Genomic DNA, 20,459 nt, shown 5'->3' on the forward strand with positions numbered 1-20,459 from the left:
AAAACAAAAAAACTTTTATTATAAAGACATTTGTACTAGGCTGTTTATTGCAGCCCAATTTACAATTGCTAAAATGTGGAAACATCCTAAATGTCCTTCAACCCAGGAATGGATTGGTAAGCTGTGGTATATATATACCATGGAATATTATTCAGCCATTAAAGAAAATGGAGATTTTGCAGCATTTGTACTAGCCTGGATAGAGGTAGAACAGATTATTTTTAATGAAGCATCACAGGAATGGAGAAGTATGATTCCTATGTATTCAACTTTGATATGAGGACAATTAATGACAATTAATGACACAGTGGGGCATAGGGGAAGGAGAAGGAGGAAGGGGGTGAGAAAAAGGAAAAGAAGAAAAGAAAAAGGAAAAGAAAACAGTGACTAATTCTCACATAAATTGGATTTAATTTTGACCAAAGTACATTACTTAAACATTAATTTTTAATTCAACTGGTTAATATGTTGTTTAGGATATTGCATCCTCATTTATAAGTGAAATATGTTTGTAATTTCCCCTTTATAATAATGTATTTTATCCAATTTTAATATCAGTGTATCCAGATTAAGTAGAATAATTTTGAAGTATTTCTTCTTTTTCTATTGTCTATAAGATTTGGCATGATATGATTTCTGAAATTATCTTTTACTTTTATTTATAAATATTAGTTGTCTGTTTTTTGAGACTTTGGAAAAAAATAATAAGAAAAAGTTAACTAATGACTCCATACTAAACCTCAGAGTCAAAGCATTCTATAATATACTCTTACTTGACAATCTTAATGTTAATTTCTTTGCATTACTATTATTATTATTATTGCTTAATATTTCAATGCAGCAATCGTCTGATTTCTTTTCTGAATGTATTTATATTCGTTTGTTCTTTACGAGGTTTTTCTTTCTAGTCCTTATCTTAAACATTGTTATTGTTATTAAATTTTAAGCCTTTCTAATTTTGTGAAGGCAAAAAGTGGAAACCTAGAAAAGAAAAAGATTCAGCAAAACAGAAAAAAAAAGAGCATAACTAGAAATAGAGCACAAATAAAACTATGAGAATTAAAATGTGGATAAACCAGAAATGTTGCTAATGTTTTCTCCAAACTTGACTATCGCATACCCATTAACAATTAAATGGGTAATTAAAATTTGCAAACACATAACACAATGCACATCAGCACAAAATAGTTTTATAGAGAACGTTCTTCAAACATTCAAAAATGAACTAATCATCACTTCTTGGCCTTCTGGCTAAGAGCAAGTGTAAAAATGAAATAATCAGAATCTCAAATGTGACCAAAATTTTAAAGGAAGTAATGTTCTCAAATGCCAACTTTTTTATGGGTTTACTACAACCTTGAAATCAAAATCATATAAGGAGAAATGAAGAAGGAAAAATGTAGGCCAACAAGAATCTATCCATTTACAAAGAAAACCTCTTGACTAAATTGAATTTGTCACAGGAATAAAAAATAGTTTAATGTTGGATTAATGGGCTAAATCATTTAACATTTGGTATCTTTTGAAACTTTACAGTGTGGCTGCATTGTATTAAAAATTCTCTGATGTAGTTTGCAAAAAGATGTTAATGGGAAAAACTTAGGATCATTTCATGAGATGCAGAAAAAAAATTTTTTTTTAATATTTAACATTCATTTAAGTAAAGAATTCTTAGAAAAAAAAAAAATTCAGCCTGCAGCCTGCCTAGCTTTCCTGCAATGCTAGACCCTGGGGCTCTCCCCTGACTAGCCTGCCTATCATGGCCAACAAGGAAGCAGCTTTGACCAGACTGTGGAAGAACGTGTAATCAGCAAGGAGTATAAAACATGGAAAAAGAACACCCTTTTCTTTGTGATTTGGTGATGACCAACACTCTGGAGGGGCCCAGCCTAACTGCAGGTTGACTTCCAGATGTAACCAACCAGAGAGAAAGAGTCGAGCATTCATTGACTTACCCTGGTGACAAACACATCACGGTGAACAAATCCACCTTGTGATAGACAGTGTGCAGCTCCCCATGACCGTGCCCAGTGTGATGTGTCACACTACCACAGTGAGGAGGGAGAATCTATGGTTCCGTGAGTGGGAACTAGAAATCAATCCGGGAACTAGAAATCAATAGTGAACTAGAAATCAAGATCAACCATGAAAAAGTAAACGAGGCCAGAACCCTTGCTTCACTGCAACAAAGACTTCATCCAGTGGTGGTCTTGTTCCTGACTATACAAAACATTCTTCTACACTAGACCCTTCTGGGGAGACTGCAATCCAGACTTGCATCTCTGTGGTCACCACATGAGGGCTATGGATTTTCTTGGAACCCAAATCTCAGTGGGAACATAGTGTTTCAGGTCAGCACACCGCCAGCGTGGTTGCACAGGAAGGAAAAGTGAGGGATGCAAAGAGCATCTTTACAGGGCATACAGCAGTAGTTGGAGATGTTTCCTGGCATTTGTTTCATGAGTCTCTGTTTGGGTCAGATGCTGATGATCAGACAGTTATGATTTGGGAAATGTAGTCACACTCAGCTGATCTCACGCTGCTGAAGTGTATGGCCTCTCTTTCAGTCCTTATAGTGAGTTCACTCTTGCCACAAGATCAGCTGACAAGACTATTTCCTCATGGGATTTAAGAAATCTGAAATGGAAGTTGCATTCCTTTGAATCTTATAAGGATAAAATATTCCAGCTTCACTGGCAACCTCACAGTGAGACAATTTTGGCTTCTTGTGGTACTGACTGCAGTCTGAATTGACAGGGATGTAAGTAAAATTGGAGAGGAATAATTCTTAGAAGACGCAGAAGATGGGACACCAGAGTTGCTGTTTGCTCATGATGGTCACACTGCCGAGACATCTGATTTCTCCTGGAATCCCCATGAAACTTGGGTGATTTGTCCTCGTTAGGAACACAGTATCATGCAAGTGTGACAAATGGCAGAGAACATTTATAATGATGAAGACCAGAAGGAAGTGTGGATCCAGAGGACAAAGGTTCTACATTTATCTCACTTATTTTGATTTTAGACTTTCCCTTTTCCCCTCTCAATCCTGGGATTGATTTAACACTGGTTTTTAGACACAGAGACTTTGGCTAATCCTCTGTAATACTTACTACCAACAATGCTGTTAACCCAAACAATGGGTGTTTTCTAAGTAGTAACTGGAGGACTTGATTCAGTAAAGCTGTAGACTTGCATTTAAATTTTCTTTCAGAATTCTGGTAGCAATCCCAGGTCCAAAAGTAGTTACAGAAAGGGAATATTATGTGTGGTGATTTTTCTTCTTAGACTGTATCTCCAAGTTTTGCACACTCATTTAAGTAAAGGCTAGAGCAATTTCGGACTAGAGCCAAAACCATGTTGGTGTCTGAGCCATGAAGTATACACTTTACAAGTTTTCATTTTTATTCAAGAAATAGGGGAGATGTAAATCATATAAATTCCTGCTTTAAAATCTTCACACCTGACTTCCCAGGATGCACATTTTCCTGTACAAACCAGTCTTGGTTTTGAACTTTATCTAAGTGGAATAATTTAATATGCGTTCTTTTTTGTCTGTCTTTTTTCATGGCACAGTTTGTTTTTTCTACTACATTTTTAAAACATCTCCTTTCTTTACCTTTATCATTTTGGCCTCTGCCAAAAATTTATACATTTATTCTTCAAGACTACCTTGGTTTTGAGCACAAATAAGCTGATGATGGAAGACAAACACGCTGGTTTTAAGTCACAATTGATTTGGACATTGATTACCCCTGAAACCACTAGTCTGATAATAACTAATATAAGGAGATGAATGGAAACAAATATAAAAAGGACATTTCTGTCAATCGTTATTTTGAGTGCAGGAGCCAATTGGATCTCACTTGTAACTGGTTCCTTTCTGCTCTGTAGCCTGAGAGGAAAAATAATCAGTGGAGAAAGGAAGGATCATTGGAGTTTATATATGATGATTTATGACAAGTGATTTATATAATCAGCAGCAATCAAATATTGTCCATAAATTATATACTTGAGAAGACAAATTTAAAAATATAATGAATTTATGTCAATGTTACTCTCCCAATAGAATGTTATGATTATCTTTTTTCCTTTTTGCTTACAGCAGAGCTTCTTTACACATTTCTCTTGTTTTGAGCATAGAGAACAAAATTCTCCTGTCTTGTAAGGGGGTGTATTTTGATAATTTCCTCTGTAAAAAAGAGAGACATAGATTAGTCAATTAACTATTAAATTCCTTATTTTAGTGTATGCATTTATGCAAGTCGTGATCATTCACTAAGTCATGAATGTTAAAAAGGAAAAATAACCTTTGTCCCAATTTTATGTTCATTTCTTCTGTGAAAAGAAACTATTAAAACTGTTATTTACACATGGCAGTTAGATTCTTGAATATTCTGTAGATCACCAATTAGATGCTAGCCTAATGTAATTATTCCTACGATAGCCACAAAGATTTTTGTCATAGACACAATGATTATTTCTTAGTTTTGTAAATGGAATAAGTAAAATTGAAATTACAAATGAGTTAAAAGTACGGTATAGTGGTTTCATCTGGTTGTATTTGATGATATAGCAAAAAGTTTGACAGCTATTAAGCTTGGATTTCAGTAATATAACCCAATACATTTTAACAAACCTCTTCATTTCTATGAAGCTTAGAAATGTTCTTTGTCAGGTTGTTTTGACTATTCTAAGTAAGCAAAGAAAAACATAATAATATGAGTAGCATTGCCTTAGACATAAGAATATGTCACAAGAGTATGACAAAATTTACTTTATCCATTCATCTGTTGATGGACATATGGGTTGTTTGAGTTTTTGGTTACTACAAATAAAGTTGCTGTGAATATTTCGAGCGTTCATGCATAAGTTTTTACATGGGCACAGATAGAACAGTGTGAGAATTCCAGGTCCTTCACATTATTTTTGGCACATAAAATCCTATTGTCTAGCCATTCTAATCATTGTGTAGTGGAATTAATTATAGCTTTAGTTTGTATTTCCCTAATGACTAATGATGTTGAGCGTTTCTTCATGCGCTTATTGGCCGTTCATGTATCTTCCTTGTTGTTTTTGTGGCAATTATTAAGATTAAGTTTGACATTTTCGTAGTGGTGAGTTGTGAGAGTTCTTTCTATATTTTCAGTATAAGTCTTTTATTTGATATGTTTTGTAGGCTTTCTTTGAGTATGTGGCTTGAATTTTCATTTTCAGAGCAGTGTATTTGAATACAAGTTATTTTCACTTTTAGTGACATATAATTTATCCATTTGTTCTTTTATGTATCGTGATTTTGGTATGGTAGTTAAAAAAATCTGTGGCTACCTAAAGGTCACAAGCATTTTTGTTAATGTTTCCTTCTAAAGTTTTTTATGGTTTTAGGTTTTACACTTAGGTCTTTGAAATGGATTCATTTCTCGTTAGCTTTTGCTTATAGTGCAGATCTAAGTTATTTTTTCCCATATGATTATTACAGTACCATTTGTTGAAAAATATTTTTGCACTGCATTGTCTTTGTGCATTTGTGAAAATCAGTGCAATGTATGTGGTTAAACACGTGGATGTATCGCTGGACTCTGCTTTCTGTTCCACTTATCTATTTGTCTACCTTTACACCAATATGACAATGTTGTGATTATTCAGTGGTTTTATTAATTCTTTTTTGTTTGTTTGTTTTATTAATTCTTGAAAAAAATGAACATAATGTAGTATTAGCCCTTCAAGTTTGTTCTTTGTCAGGTTGTTTTGACTATTCTAAGTCCTTTAAATTTCTATGGGAATTTTCTGGTCAGTTTATCAATTTCTACAATTAAATCCTGCTGGGGTTTTTATTGGGATTTTACTGAATTAAATCAATTCAGAAAAAAATGGCATCTTAAAAATGTTAATCTTTCACTGAGATTCACTTTCATAGGTGCACTTTGGTGTGGGTCAATCTGTGCCAACCTGGTTTGAGCACATGCGTTTGTTTTTCCATTCTGTGAAGTTTCACTTAGAAACTGGTTTACAGTTCCATCTAGGTTGTCACAAAAGATGCTAAACCTCCATTCTTAATGGCTGAGTAAATACTCCACAGTATGCATATACCACATTTTATTAATCCATTCATGTACTGGAGGGCACTTGGATTGTTTCTGTATTTGTGATTGTGAACTGTGCAGCTATATCATACAAGTGCAAGTGTCCTTTTTATAAAATGACCTTTTCCCCTTTGGATATATACCCAGCAGTGAGGTTGCTGAGTCAAATGGCAAGTCCACTTTATGTTCCTTGAGGTATCGCCATATGATTTTTCTTAGAGGTTGTACTAGTTTGTAGTCCTGCCAACGGTGTATCTATAAGAGTTCCTTTCTCTCCACATCTACACATCTGTTATTTTGGGGTTGGGATTTGGTAAGCTCCTTGGATCTGTGAGTTTATAATTTTCATTAAGTTTGGAAAGTTAGGGGCCATATTTATTGAAGCATTTTTCTATCCCAAACCCCTTTCAGGAAATAAATTTCCACTACTCTTGTTTTCACAACTAACTAATGCACTTTTTATCCTTTTTGTATTCCTTTTTCCTCTGTGGATTCCATTTGGATACTTTTTATTGTTATACTTTTTAATTTGCTAATCTCTTATTGTGGTATGTCTAATCTGCAAATAAACTCAATTAAAAAAACCTCGAATACTGTAGATCTGTTTTTAATATCTTTAATATCTCTGCTTAACTTTTGAAAACATTGAATATAACTATTTTAATGCCTTTCTCATACTATTATGTGTCAGTTCTGCATCAGTTTCAAGCAATTGATTATCCTCCTAATTATAAGTCTTATTTTTCTGCTTCTTTGCGTGCCTGATAGTATCTGATTAGATGTAAGACGTTGTAAATGTTAGGAGCTCACTATTACACATTTCTATAATTCTACTTGAGGGTGTTGTTTTTTTGAATGCAGTTAAGTTACATGGGAACATTTTAATCTTTTCAGATTTCAATTTATGAATTGTTAGGCGGGTCCAAAGCAGTCATGTTCTACTGCCTGTGTGAGAGCCAGAAATTTTTCTTACATGAACTTGAACTGTATAGGTTTTCCTCAACTCTTAGCTCATTTCTTCAACTCAGGGAGTCTGTCAGCCTCTGCCTTAGTTCCCTGTCCATGCCATGGCCTGCAAACTCTCTCAGTGAGGACATTGAAGCAATTACAGGGCTAACTTTGTTTTTCCTGTTTCTCGGAGATCACAGCCCTTTGTTGTATGATAACTCGTTTCTTCAAAACAGATGCTTTATATATTGTGCATGTTTTCTTTTCTTGGTTGTTGTTTCTGTTGGTAGGGTGTGTTGGCCCCAATCACTTAGCCAGGAGTGACAAAACAATATTCTTTTATGTTTCTGAAAGGCCTATAAGAAATGGGCTATGTACATGATTTGTTTCAACCCCCAAATCTGTCTTATTCAAAGCAACATGGTGTTTTACTGCAACATGAGTCTTAATCTGCTATTAATTATTTTTGTCTTTCTTCTTCAGATTCAGTGATTAGTCTTGTTGAGAGAAACAATGGTAATAAGTAAGTGTCAGCAGTTCTGCAATTTATCTTGTATTTATAAAAATTATATTCTGCCCCAGGCTTTGAGGTTGTGTAGTTATCTTTTTTTTGCTTCTGAGAAGCAGTGTAAGAAAATATGGACACACACACACACACACACACACACACATTTCTCTCTATAGTAATCTTGGTATATCTCAGTTCCTTTTTGCCAATCCTGTGTGTTTGCTTTTTGTCTTTGTTTTTATCTTTTTACATTTAATTTTTTTAAATTGTTATTTGTTGAAGAGTTGGGCTATTAATTATTTCATATTTTTCATAGACAGATCCATCAGGATTAAAGTCCTAGAATTTAACTTTTGGATCCTCCTTTTAGGCATAAGCTGTATTTCCATGTAAATATGCAATTATCAATGAGACAGTTAAAACTTCTATTATTCATTTACTAAGATAATACATTTTACCATCATTCTTAATCATTTTTTCATTGCATTTATGTTATATTAGAGAGGTAAACACCAACTATTTTGTGTTTAAATATTTAGATATTACGTAATGTTTATCTCTTTGTTTACTTAACAGTCTCCGTCTTTTTCATTCTAAAGTTTAGATATTTTATGTCAGATATAGCTCTTCTTTACACAAGACGATATTCTATCACTTCTTCTATTTTCACATTTTTCATTTTATTAGCATTGTATAAGGGAGACTTATCAAAAATTAGTTTGTGTCTAGCATAAGAGCCTGTTCTTAGAAACCATCATTAATGTTAATTTCAGTTTAAAATGTTTTTGAAAGAAAAATAACTTACGTAGGTCCATAGTTGCATATAAATACTACAGTTGAACCTCCAAGGTTAGGACACTTGGCGACTGCGCAACCAATTTTGTATGTATTGGCCCACACTACCTATAAGGAATATAATATGCAAAACGAGTCTATGTATATTAACGTTGGTATAGCATAATCTTTGTCATATTAACAAAAAATACATAAATATTTATTGCAATTTTGTGTAATTTCTAATATTTGGTTTAAAATGATTATTTTAATGCTATTTTCATGAGGGCTACTTAGCTAGTTTTTCATAACTGAAAATTCTTATAAATCAAAAGAAGATATAATACAAAGCCAAAACATAGTATACAATATAGCCAAAATTATAATTTATTTCTAGGTGATTTGTGAAATATATTTTAATTCTCTCTATGGCCTTATCATACTAACAATATCAAAGTAATACTACAAATAAAGACAATAATTTACTTTTGTTTTTCTCAGAAAAGTTCTACAAAATTTATGATAACATTTTACATTTTAAATTTTTGGTATTAGCCATATTCTCACCTTTCTCAAGTTACAAGAGACAGGTAAGAATTAAGAACATATTGAGATGATTTTAAAAAATGCATTCCATAAGGATGGTAAATATTTTAATTTAGTTATAAAGAATAGTAAAGTTATTCAAAAGGAAGATGACTCCAATGAAAAACTAGCCACAGGAGAGCTATAAAGAGGTGAAGAACATGAGAAGTCCTTTGTGATAATGATTTAGAATAAATTTTTCTTCTTTTTCCAAAAGAACAAAGAAAAAATACTGCTTTTTCCCCATCTAAAAAATAATCCAAGAAAATTTGATAAAGAATAGATTTTGACACCACATTTTCTGAACTCATTTATTTTATGCTTCTATTAGCAAAATGTATTAAACTAAAGTGTGTATTAGTCACTTTTTTCAATGGCCTTCTTATAGCCAGAATCAATAATTTTGCAAAACATTTTAATGGCTCTTTGGTTGCCTGGGAGGCAACAATGTGCAATGAAAAGCACAGTAAACTGAGATGTGAGCAAGGAGCTCTGCAAGAAGGCAGACGTTCGAGGGAAGAGTACTGAAGAGGTGAGAATTGTACAGTGACACACTGTGACATCTGCAGAAGGCCCTCAGCACCTGCTCACAGAGTACATGTCATAGCATGCATGTGAACAAAATAGTCTGGGCTTGGGGAAGAGTCACCTATCAATCAGAACTAAAGGAAACATACTACGAAAATCAAAGTTATTAAATAAAAATATAAAGAACTAGAGAAAACAATACCAAGGTTTACGCAAAGCCAGGAGTCTCTAAACTGGAAAACTTCATAATTATTAAGGCACTGGGTAGAGTATGAGGAATAATCTTGCCTCTGTATTGACGCTATCCTAAACACAGCTTTCCTTCTGCTTCATATATTTTAACTATAAGCAGACAACAAAAGGATCAAATAAATTTCGGGTAACTTAACTATCCCCCAGAAGACAAATCAAGTATATTTATAGGTACACAAATAAATCTAGCACTCAAAAAGACAAGAGTTACAATGTTGGGAGTATAATAAAATTTACTCAACACGATAAAAGGCAGAAAAATTTGATTCATAATGAAGTAAAAAATCAATCCATTAAAACTAATCCAGAGCTGCCGCTGATGCTTAAAATATTAAAATAATCATTATAACTGTATTCTATATGCTTAAAAAGCAAGACAAAAGATCAAGCATACTAGGTACATTCATTGAAGATAATTTACAAAACCCACAAATCAATAAATATTATAGAAGAAGAGTGAACTTAAGGGCATAGCAATAAATGTACCTGAAATTAATCACATAGAGAAAAAATTCAAGACGTAGAGTCAAGAGTATCAATTAACTGTGGAACAACTTCAAGTGGCTTTTTGCATAGGTGACTAGACTCCAGGAAGAAAAAATAGAAAAAAAAAGAAAGAACTATTTCGAGAAACAATAGTGAATTTGGCTTAATTACAGAATTAGAACTCCAAGAACGCCAGGAAGAAAACTATATGGTAAATTGTTATCAAATTCCTCCAGATCTATGGTAAAGGAAAATATTTAAAGCAGTAAGTTAAAAAAAAGACACTTTTCATACGAAGGATTAAATAATACGGTTACAGAATAAAATACTTTTTGTTGGAAGCAATGCAAGTAAGATGACAGTGGAGAAAGCTTTTCATGTTCAGAAAAACAAACTCACTATATAGAATTCTATTCCTGGTAAAAATATCTCCTAAATAAAGATGAACTTTTTTGAGACTAAAAGGAAACTCAGAAGAAAATACCAAAAAAAATTTGTCTTGTGATGGAAGTGAGCACAAATAAGAACCAATTCATAAGATATCAAAGATTTACCTGTGTATAATGTCCACAAACTTTGGAACATGACAGAGTCTCAAAATTATAAAATGCAGTTTCATTGTACCAACTATTAACGGCAACGTGTGGTGAAAAACCGCCTTCTCCACCTGTCCATAAATTTTCTCCGACAAATGCAAAACCTGCGTGACATCCATTTGCTACGTCTAAACAGTCATTATGTGCTATTTTGCACTTGTGTGCCCATGCACTTGCTGTCTTTGCTAAATTTTTGTCCCAGCCCTGAAAGATAAAAATAATTTAAATTTAATTGTGCGTATTTATTTACATTAAATTACTATAATAACTGTAATCAATTACACTTCACTTAGATTTGTTATTTTAATAAAATATAGTTTTCTTTTGGTATTTATAATGTTCACAGTTAGTCTTTTTTTTTTTTTTTTTTCAGTTCTAGTCCAACGTGTGGCCTGTCGGCACATGCAGATTATGTGAGGAATTTTTTGCTTACCTGTGGGGTCAGATTTTGCGAAAACAAGTGTTTTTCCTAGGTTATTTCCTAAGACTTTTATGGTTTCAGGTCTTACATTTAATTCTTCGGTCCATCTTGAGTTAATGGATGGCATCCAGTTTCATCCTTCTGTATGTGGCTTGCACAAAAATCCTTTAGATTAAGCAGAGTGCCTTACTATTTATTTGCCTTAACAAAAAAGTAGTTCTCTGTCCACTTTTCATTGAACAATCTTCCTTCATTTGTCATTTTTCTTTTTGGGGGGTCTATTTTCTTTTGAGACATTGTAGAAGGCCTTGCTAGGGTTAAAATATAATGATAGATAAGGGACTAAGTGCTACAGGCGTATGAACCACCACCAAAGCATGTAAATACCCTTAATAACCAAATAAGAATACTTACCTTATGTCTAAATAATATTAAATGCCTAACGTTGCAATGGTAGGTTAAAATACTATTGATAATCTCTGCCTTGCTGTGTGACTGCCAACACATACAATGTCTGATGGCTTCACTGATTGGCTTGGAAGGTAACACAAGAAAGCTGCCCACTGTGGTAAAACTGAAGCCACGTATGTGTACCATAACAGGAACATACATATGTTTACCTTACATAACATTGTGACATGACATTGTCATCTACAAAGTTCACATCTGAGAACTGTGCAATCAAGTTCCACCAAAACAATCACAAAAAAATCTCATAATGTTTTAATTAAGTTTATGATTTTGAGTTGGGCTGCATTCATAGCCATCCTGGGCTACATGTGGACTGTGGTTGGGCACGCTTACTCTAGACGTGAAAATATTCATAATTAACTTGTCATGGTCTACCTGGAAATATTATGGTAACTGTTAACAAGGAGTGTAAGGAACCTTTAACAGAATACTTCTATTTACCTCCACTTCATTCTTTGTGCTTTGGCTATACTGCCTTTTGCTTCTTCATCATTATAAACTCCAAAATACATTGGTATTACGTTTATTTTAAATAGTCGATGTTATGAAAGAAATATGAAGAACATGTATATTTAATCCCACATTTACTCTTTTTATCATACTATATATAATGAACTTCTTTTAAGAGATATAACTGATATCACTATTAATACTAGCATTTATAAGTTAGTCATTATATATTTAAATATTTTAACATTCTGCATTAAAGATATCAGTTTATTTTTGTTTTACTTATCAAACCTTTTTGAAACTACCTCCCTCTCAAAGTATCATTTTCCCATACACTTCCTGTGCTATTTTGAACTTATTTTAGTGCCTGAGTTGTAATTTTATAATTACTTCCATTTTTTTTTCTGTTGGATAGAAAGGACAAAAACTGGAATAGACATTAATTACGATGTATCTATAGCTACCTAATATATAAAATAGACTAATATCAACACTTTTGTTCATAATATCACATTTACAAGCAAGAAAAAGTTCTAATGCAAGGGAAATATCCAGAAGTCCAATTCACTCAGAAGTTGTTAAAAACTGGTAATTTCTGCAGATTATTTTAGTAATCCAATGTTCTTCATCTTTAGACTTTTAATGGAGTACTTACTTATGTCTTACTGACTATATGATGGAGGTCTACAAAAGATACAACCAGTTCAATGTTTTTAGAATTAAATTTCAGAGTTATTACATTTTATGAGCGTGACCATCTGGTATTGTTCAAGTGCTGATTTCCTTATTTGCATCCTTAGAGCTATTTTTTTTTCAAATGAAAATTATACATGGTAGTTTTTTCCTTGGGTTCATATGATTTAAAAATAGGTATGCAAATAAGAGGATCTCCATCCCTGTGCTACTTCTTTTCTATCAAGTATTTTGGTTGTATGGGATGAGTAGTACCCGCTAAAAAGTGGGGCAAAACAAAAAACCAGGGTGAATTACATAAAATACCTTAGAGGTGAAAACCAAGTAACTTCCAAACACAGCCCCTTCCATACCACACCTGCCTTGACCCCTGGCCAAGAGACTAAGTCCTAGTCAAGGAGCAGCTTCAGATTTTCCTCCAGACAGCTCAGAGGGTGATTTCTGTAAACAAACCAACAAAATGGGAGGCGCCTGTGGCTCAAAAGGGTAGGGTGCTGGCCCCATATGCCGGAGGTGGTGGGTTCAAACCCAGCCCTGGCCAAAAACTGCAAAAAACAAACAAAAACACCCCCCTGCATGGATAGGCTTGTGCTGTGGCTCACTCCTATAATTCCAGCACTCCGGGAGGCCAAGGCAGGAGGATCTCTCCAGCTCAGGAGTTAGAGAGCAGGAGTTAGAGAGCAGCCTGAGCAAGAGTGAAATAGAACCTCTATTGAAAATAGAAAAATTAGGGGGGCATTGTGGCAGGTGCCTGTTGTCTCCGCTATTTGGAAGGCTGAGGCAGGAGGATCATTGAGTCCAGGAATTTGAGATTGCTGTGAGCTAGGCTGACCTGGCACTCTGGACAGGTGACAGAGTCTGTCTCAAAAAAAAAAACCAAAAAAAAAAAAAACCCCAAAAACAACGACGACAACAACAACAACAACAAAAACCCACTGCATGTATAAAGTCCAAACTAAGTAAACTACAATAAATCTGCGGAATATATCGCCCAAATACTTCAGGATGAACCTGACCTGGAAGAACCCAGCCCGTTCTTTCTCACCATGAATTTCATGTCGGCCGCAGGAGGGCTGACTTGGCGCCTCAAGCTGTTGTGGGCATCCACACACTCGTTTATAAATGTGGTGTCTGTGATGGATGGGAGTGCGGAAGATTTACTGGCCATCAGAAACAGACCTAAGGTCCATAAGCAACTAAATTCCATCTTGACAGCCACGGGAGGATGCCCAGGATTCCCTGACGGAGTAACCAGTAACGGCTGCCCTGGGCCTCTGGGTGCACGCCTGCCCTGGTGCTGCCCTCCAGCGCGGACTGGAGACCAGCCTGGGAGAGCTGGGCCTAGGGGGGGCAGGGCTGCCAGGGGCTACAAAGCCCTCGGCTACAGGGGAAAACCCTTAGTCGCCCTCTGGTGCAGGGAGTTTGAACCGTCCAAACCGTTTTCTCGGATCCAATCTGTAGTTAAGGCAGAGGGTGCCTGGAGGGTAATCCAGATTGCAACACACGGGTGACACAGGGTTAGGTAAGGAACAGGAACAGCCGTTAACGATGGGGCAGGCCTGTGCAAAGCACTACAGATTAGTTGCATAGAGCCAACTTCTGTGTGTAGCTATTCTTAATACATTTTATATATATTTTAAGTAAATGGCAGCACCATATTGCCCCTTTCCTCAGAGGTTGGAAAAAGATAAGAATAGTTAAATAAAAAAAAAAAAAGAATAGGTAAATCATATACTAAGTTACATGCTATGCACTAAAATTATTAACTGGTTAAACATTTAACAATTTGCTGCTATTTTTTCATCTGAAAGAGACTGAATACCTTGGAAGGTAAAAATAGATCCTCTAAAAGGAAAAAGCAGATCCTCTTGACCAAAGCTTCCTTTTTGTTAGTTTGGATGATATGCTAAAGATGAAGACAGGGTACATTCGACTGCGTACTTGATCTACCTTGCACTAGAAATCAACTTCATTTGACTTAATCCATTATATCAGTTATATTGTTATTCAATAAGAAACCAGCACTTTTTTCCCATGATATTAAATGACATTTTTCAGCATTTCTGAGGTTCAAATAAGTAACTTCAGTTAATCATTTGTGTTTTTACACAGTGCCATTTAATTCAAGTGAACATATATTTACATCTACAAAACACTCTGTCATGTCAATTGACCTTGCTACTAAAAAGAAAACAAACAAACATTTTGCAAAACTGTTAACATTTTTTAATAAAAAGCAGAAAATTAGATTATAAAATGGGGCAAATCCAGTATCTTAATGGAAATTTTCCTAGGAAAAGCTGTGTGTGCTACTTTAGTACCTCACACACAGCTCAAACTAGCTTCTGATATTCCATACCCCAATGTACATACAGACATAGACTTATGTACATGTATATATACCACATGTATATATGTCTCTACATAGAAGTACTTGAAGGGATATATACATATACAGAAAGAAATAGATATATATGGGGGTAGGGAGATAGAGATTTTAAGGAATTGGCTCACTTGATTGTGGGAGTCACAATATGAAATGTGAAGTCCTGAGTATGGCCCACAAGGCACTACATAATCTAACCATGCCTAGCTCTCTGGCTCCTTCCTTGCTTTCTCTCTTACCTCACTCTGCTTCAGCTGCATCTGTCTGTTTAACAAGGATGCTCTCGTCTCAGCCCTTCTGTACTTGCTGTTCATTTCCCGTGCGATGCTCTTGCACAACTCCCTTCATTGCAATCTTCCTTGATCACTCTACATCAGCATGCACCTTGAACAGGTACTAAACTTGTAGACCCTCAATAAAATCTATTGAATGAATGAATAAAAAATGAATGCTCTTTAATTTTCTAATAAAATTGCATACAATTATAAGCCTCTTGAGAGCAGAAACTACATCTTACCTGTTACATACATATATGCAAGAGGCTCAATACATATTTTTGAGGGAGGAGGGAGGGCGAGTGGCAGGATCTCACCTAATATGCACAATGTGAGAGTGTTTCGGTACAACTCCTGGGTGAAGGACTCAACTACAACTTGAACCTTACCTTAGAATTGAAAACAATGTAATCTAAACTTTACATATCAATTTGAAATAAGAAAATTACATCAATATGAAATACTAAATATGCACAGAATCTCATCTGCAATATTAATATTAATAAAATAATCTTGCTTGTGTAAAAATAAATAAATATTTTTCATTCAATAACTTAAAAAGCAATACTGGGTCAGTTTGTAAGTTTTATCTTTCCTAACATTGGGTATATTGGCAGATAGTAGGTGTTCAGTGGATGTTTATTGAATACATGAATGAATGAAAAAGTAAATGAAAACTTAAAGTAAAAGTTGAGCTTCAAGTACAACGTTTTGGATCTGCAAAGTAATGAAAGTTAAACATCTAGCTAATGTAGATTTATTTAGTGTATAAAGAAATTAACTGGTTCTAACAAGGACAGAAATTTCATAATGAATTTAAAATTAGCAAAAAATTATTATACATACAGTGAACACACAATTATTACTCTTAAACAGATGTTTTAACAAAATGCCTGAATTGAATAAGTGTATTTTTTTGGATCATGGTCCCAATGGCTTAGACAGTTATATTCAGAACACTGAAACAATTTAGTATACAAAGGCTAAGTATCAGGAATAGACAAGGACATGTCCTAATGTTATTATCTTGTATATCTATTTATGGAATGGCCAAGGTTAATCTGTCACCAGATTTTTTTTTTACAGTCACTGATAAATTTTTAACAGTTAAAGTTTAGTTTTTTATTTACTATTGTGTGCTTCCCCCGTCCCCACAAACACACACACACTCTACATTTGTTTTTCTCTCTATGTGTGGATGCATTTTATAAAGTAAAATGGAGAAATAGAGTGATTACAATATACCAATTGAATCCACTATTTTTATACTTTAAAAATGTGCTTGTATTTCAATTCCCAAACCAGATCCAGTCTACACATTTTGATACATTTTGATATTGTTTGTATGTTTGGCTTTTCCAAACCTCATGTTGAAATTTGATCCCGAGTTTTGGAGGTGGGGCCTGGTGGCAGGTGTGTGGGGAGGGTCAGATCTTTCTTGAGTGGCTTGGTGATCTCTCTGAGATAATGAGTGAGTTCTCCCTTCATTATTTCAGCAAGAGAGCAGCTTTTTAAAAAGTGCGTGGCACCACCTACTTCCTCCTTTGCTCCTGCTCTGCCTGTGGGTGGGAGGAGCCTACGCCTTCACCGTCCACCTTGATTAGAAACTTGTCGAAGCCGGTGCCAGAACCAGATGCTGGTGCCATGGTCCCGTGCTTCTTGATCAGCATGCAAAGCCCTGAGCCAAATTAGCCTCTTTTTTCTGTGTATTACCCAGCCTCAGTTATCCCTTTATAGCAATGCAAAATGGACTAACGTATTTTCCAGAGAACTAATTTTGAAAAGTTACTGCAAACTAGAAAAACAATACGATTATGTGGGAAGAGAACTGGATTAGGCTTCATAGGATCTAACTTCTATTTGGGTATCTGACACCTGTGTAATTTAGGAAAGTTAGTATGTGAGGAAGGGGTGTATATCCTCAGAAATATTTCAAACCATTTCTTCTTCTTTACGGATGAGGAGATGTTACCCAAAGACAGTGTGTGCCAAATAAATTGCCAGAGTGAAGAATAAAAGGGAAATTTCCTGATTTCTAGGCCTGTCTTCTGCATTATATCATTTTCAATTATAATTCTATGCACATATATACATGCACACACGTATTATATGTAATTATGTATGAAATCATCTGTATGTAATATATTCACACATATTTAAAGTTATAACTATATATTTCATATACTAAGTTTTGTGTTTTTAAATAAGTGCATGCTCCTTGAAGAGGATATTACAGAATATTCTTAAATTTTTATCCCTCTCAAAATATCAGTCCGAGCCCTGGGCATCAGATAGGGATAGGTGTTCTGTGGAATATTAAATAGGATTCAATCCTTCGTGGATCCGGGCCGGGCTTTGTCCTTCTCCCCGCGCCCCAGAAGCACAGATGAGTGAGTTCGCTCCAGCTCCGCGCCGCGCTTTAGGGGCGCCATGAAGCCGCACCCAGGAGCCTCTGGCTGCGCAGAAGTGTCGCGGTTTGGGGGTTTTCCAGCAAGTAAGTCTGAGGGTGTTGAGCGTCCACGCGAAGGAACGGGGGACACAATGAGGGGGAGGGGGAGGCGGTAGGTGGAGTGAAAGGAGCAAGGGACTTGGTCAGACGACCTTTTTTCCCTCGAGAAACGAGAAAGAGCGAGGAGAGAAGCCTGTTGCCAGGCAACTTGCAGACGCAGCCGGGACTGTCCAGACCTTTTCGGAATGGTCCTCCAGCCTGTCCTGTGGAGGTTCTGGTGGCAGCGCCCTCCTATAAACTTGCACAGCTTGTTAGGTCCTTTCCTTTGGCTGCCCACTGTGTCCCTCACCTTGGGGAAATACCAGATAATAAGAAGGGAGTAGGAAATTCTTTCCTTTTGGTACATCGTGGGTGCTCTGAAGTATAATTTGGGGGGAACGGATAGGAGAGCGAGGAGGGTTACTCTGCTTTGTTTAAAATTAGGAATGACCTCAAATTCAGTTCAGAGACCTGCGTCTGATCACCTGGGATCCACAGTAGACTTGGTCGCTGCCCTCATGGAGCTTAAATACTAAATTGTATCTCTTTCCTTCTCTCTTGTTTTCTGAGTTGGATTAGATCAGTTTATTCTGTGCTTTCTGTTATATTCTGACTTGGTATAAGTAATATTAATAGCTACTAATATCATGCATTGAGAGAAATGATGATAATTGCAGTGGGAAATAATCATTCTTAAAAAATGGGGGAAGAGGGAAGCAGACTCCATTCTCTTTGGTAGCACTAAGATGTCAGCTGACAATAATTTATTAATGCAATGACATCTCATGACTTGCAGCAGTTTGAGTGGGGACACAAGCCATTTAGAAGTGTTCATTGCTCCTCCTGCCACCCCCAACTCCCAACATATTCCAAATGGATATTCAGTGCTTTAGGACAAGGGCAGCCCTGGGCATGTGTTCCAAAGACTGGCCTACAGCCGTTTCTTTGGAATGCTGATTCTTGCGCACCAGGTTTAGGTTTCTAGTATTCATTGGCCTCTGCAGCTAATTAGTTACCCTCTGATTTTTCTACCCGCTGTTCCAGTGAGGATACAGTATACCGGAAGAAAGTCTAAAAACTGTCTATGAACTCAGGTTCTGCAATAATTGGCAAGCAGTTTGGCCAAGTGAAATTCACTTTTCTGGATCTCAGCTTGCTCAGCTTTAAAATCAGAAGTCTGGGCTGTTTTATTTCTGAAGCACTGCCCAACTCCTAAGATTTTCTAAGTAGGGTGTCCGTGGCCTGACTGCTTTAATTCTATAAATCCTTTAGTGTTCCATATATGATGGCATTGTCTTTTGAATAATCTTACTATATCTGCATAAAGCATTTTTCTACTAAAAATTCTGAATTAACTTACATCTGAATTGACTGCATTCATTTCTTTAACAAATATTTATGAAGTCCTTAGTCTTTTTTAGGTTTTGTGAGTCCTGAGAGATATAGTGAGTAAAGCCAGTAGTCCTGGCCTTAGTAAGGTTACAGTCTTGTATTAAAGACTGACGACTATCGTTCAGTGCTTCAAACACCTTATCTAATTGTTTGAAAAGGGAATTAAATGTTGGCCTTATTATCATGTCATTACGTACAGGGAAGTGAAACTAAGAATATGCTAAAACGTACACATGCATTTGGCTATGCATTAATTTATTTGTTGACAAAATAAATATTTATTAAGTAACTATGCTATATTAAGGGCAGGAGATACCATCCATTTTGGTCTTGGTCATTTATTAGAGAAATGAAAAGCTAATTACAGTGAAGAGTGATGGCTGTCATGACTGGGAAAGTACAGGGGCCAGGAGAACCAGGACATTTGAGGATTTAACTTTTGCCATTTTATTATTTGCAAATGAATTATTGTGACCTAAAGTAAAGTAGGGTGATTTTGAAATGGCTGCAATCATTGCTAAGCTGTAAATAATTGAGAGGCTGATATGTGGGGAAAATCACTGTAATAATTGCTCAACATACCTATCTCAGCTTGGGTTCATTACCTGTAATTATCGTGGCAAACATAGTAACTCCTACGATTAATCAAATAACAACCCAATCTCCAAAACAAACAAATCCCCAAACAAACCGGTAGCAACTTTCAAAACAGTTATTTCCTTATGAAAAATGGCTCTGAAAAGACAGCTGTTTATGGAACTATAGTAGTATTTTCAAATATCATGATATGTAATATTTTCAGACTAGGTCTACTGTTAGTTGGTTCACTTCTCTTCTTGATTCTTAGAGTTGAATTCCAGACTGAAGGCAAGAGTTTGAGGGGAGGGGTGGTCTGCAGATGAAATGAAGAAACACTCTGTACATCAATTAGTAAGGAACTGGGGTATCTTTCAGGTAAAAAGTTTTCATTGGGGGGAATGAAATAAAAATACCTTTTAATAATGACGATGACTACCATTTGTTGGTTGTTACATTATTTCAGCAGGATAAGAAAAGTGCTGACATTAAATTCACTTTACATATTAGAAACATTGCCTCAGAGAGATGAAATTCTTAAGCTTAA

The 20,459-nt window shown here is 35.4% G+C and overlaps 2 protein-coding genes and 1 pseudogene across 2 annotated transcripts in view; 2 read left to right on the forward strand and 1 right to left on the reverse strand.

Moving 5' to 3' along the window:
- Positions 1-15,711, reverse strand: part of GLIPR1L1 (GLIPR1 like 1) — a 20,038-nt gene extending 4,327 nt beyond the window's left edge. Inside the window, exons 1-5 of the mRNA XM_023509244.1 lie at positions 15,699-15,711; positions 13,841-14,034; positions 10,719-10,964; positions 8,345-8,442; positions 4,104-4,192 (exon numbers count right to left, since the gene is read on the reverse strand). Coding sequence (XP_023365012.1) covers positions 4,104-4,192; positions 8,345-8,442; positions 10,719-10,964; positions 13,841-14,034; positions 15,699-15,711 — 640 coding nt within the window. The remainder of the gene's footprint in view (positions 1-4,103; positions 4,193-8,344; positions 8,443-10,718; positions 10,965-13,840; positions 14,035-15,698) is intronic.
- Positions 1,780-3,096, forward strand: LOC105888475 (annotated as a pseudogene).
- A 2,190-nt stretch (positions 15,712-17,901) lies between the features above and the next one.
- Positions 17,902-20,459, forward strand: part of CAPS2 (calcyphosine 2) — a 57,219-nt gene continuing 54,661 nt past the window's right edge. The window contains exon 1 of the mRNA XM_003783406.2: positions 17,902-17,950. The gene's annotated coding sequence lies outside the window, so the exon portion shown is untranslated. The remainder of the gene's footprint in view (positions 17,951-20,459) is intronic.

The sequence above is a fragment of the Otolemur garnettii genome, unplaced genomic scaffold (genome assembly GCF_000181295.1).
Source record: "Otolemur garnettii isolate 467f Iridium unplaced genomic scaffold, OtoGar3 scaffold00007, whole genome shotgun sequence".
Lineage (NCBI taxonomy): Eukaryota > Metazoa > Chordata > Mammalia > Primates > Galagidae > Otolemur > Otolemur garnettii.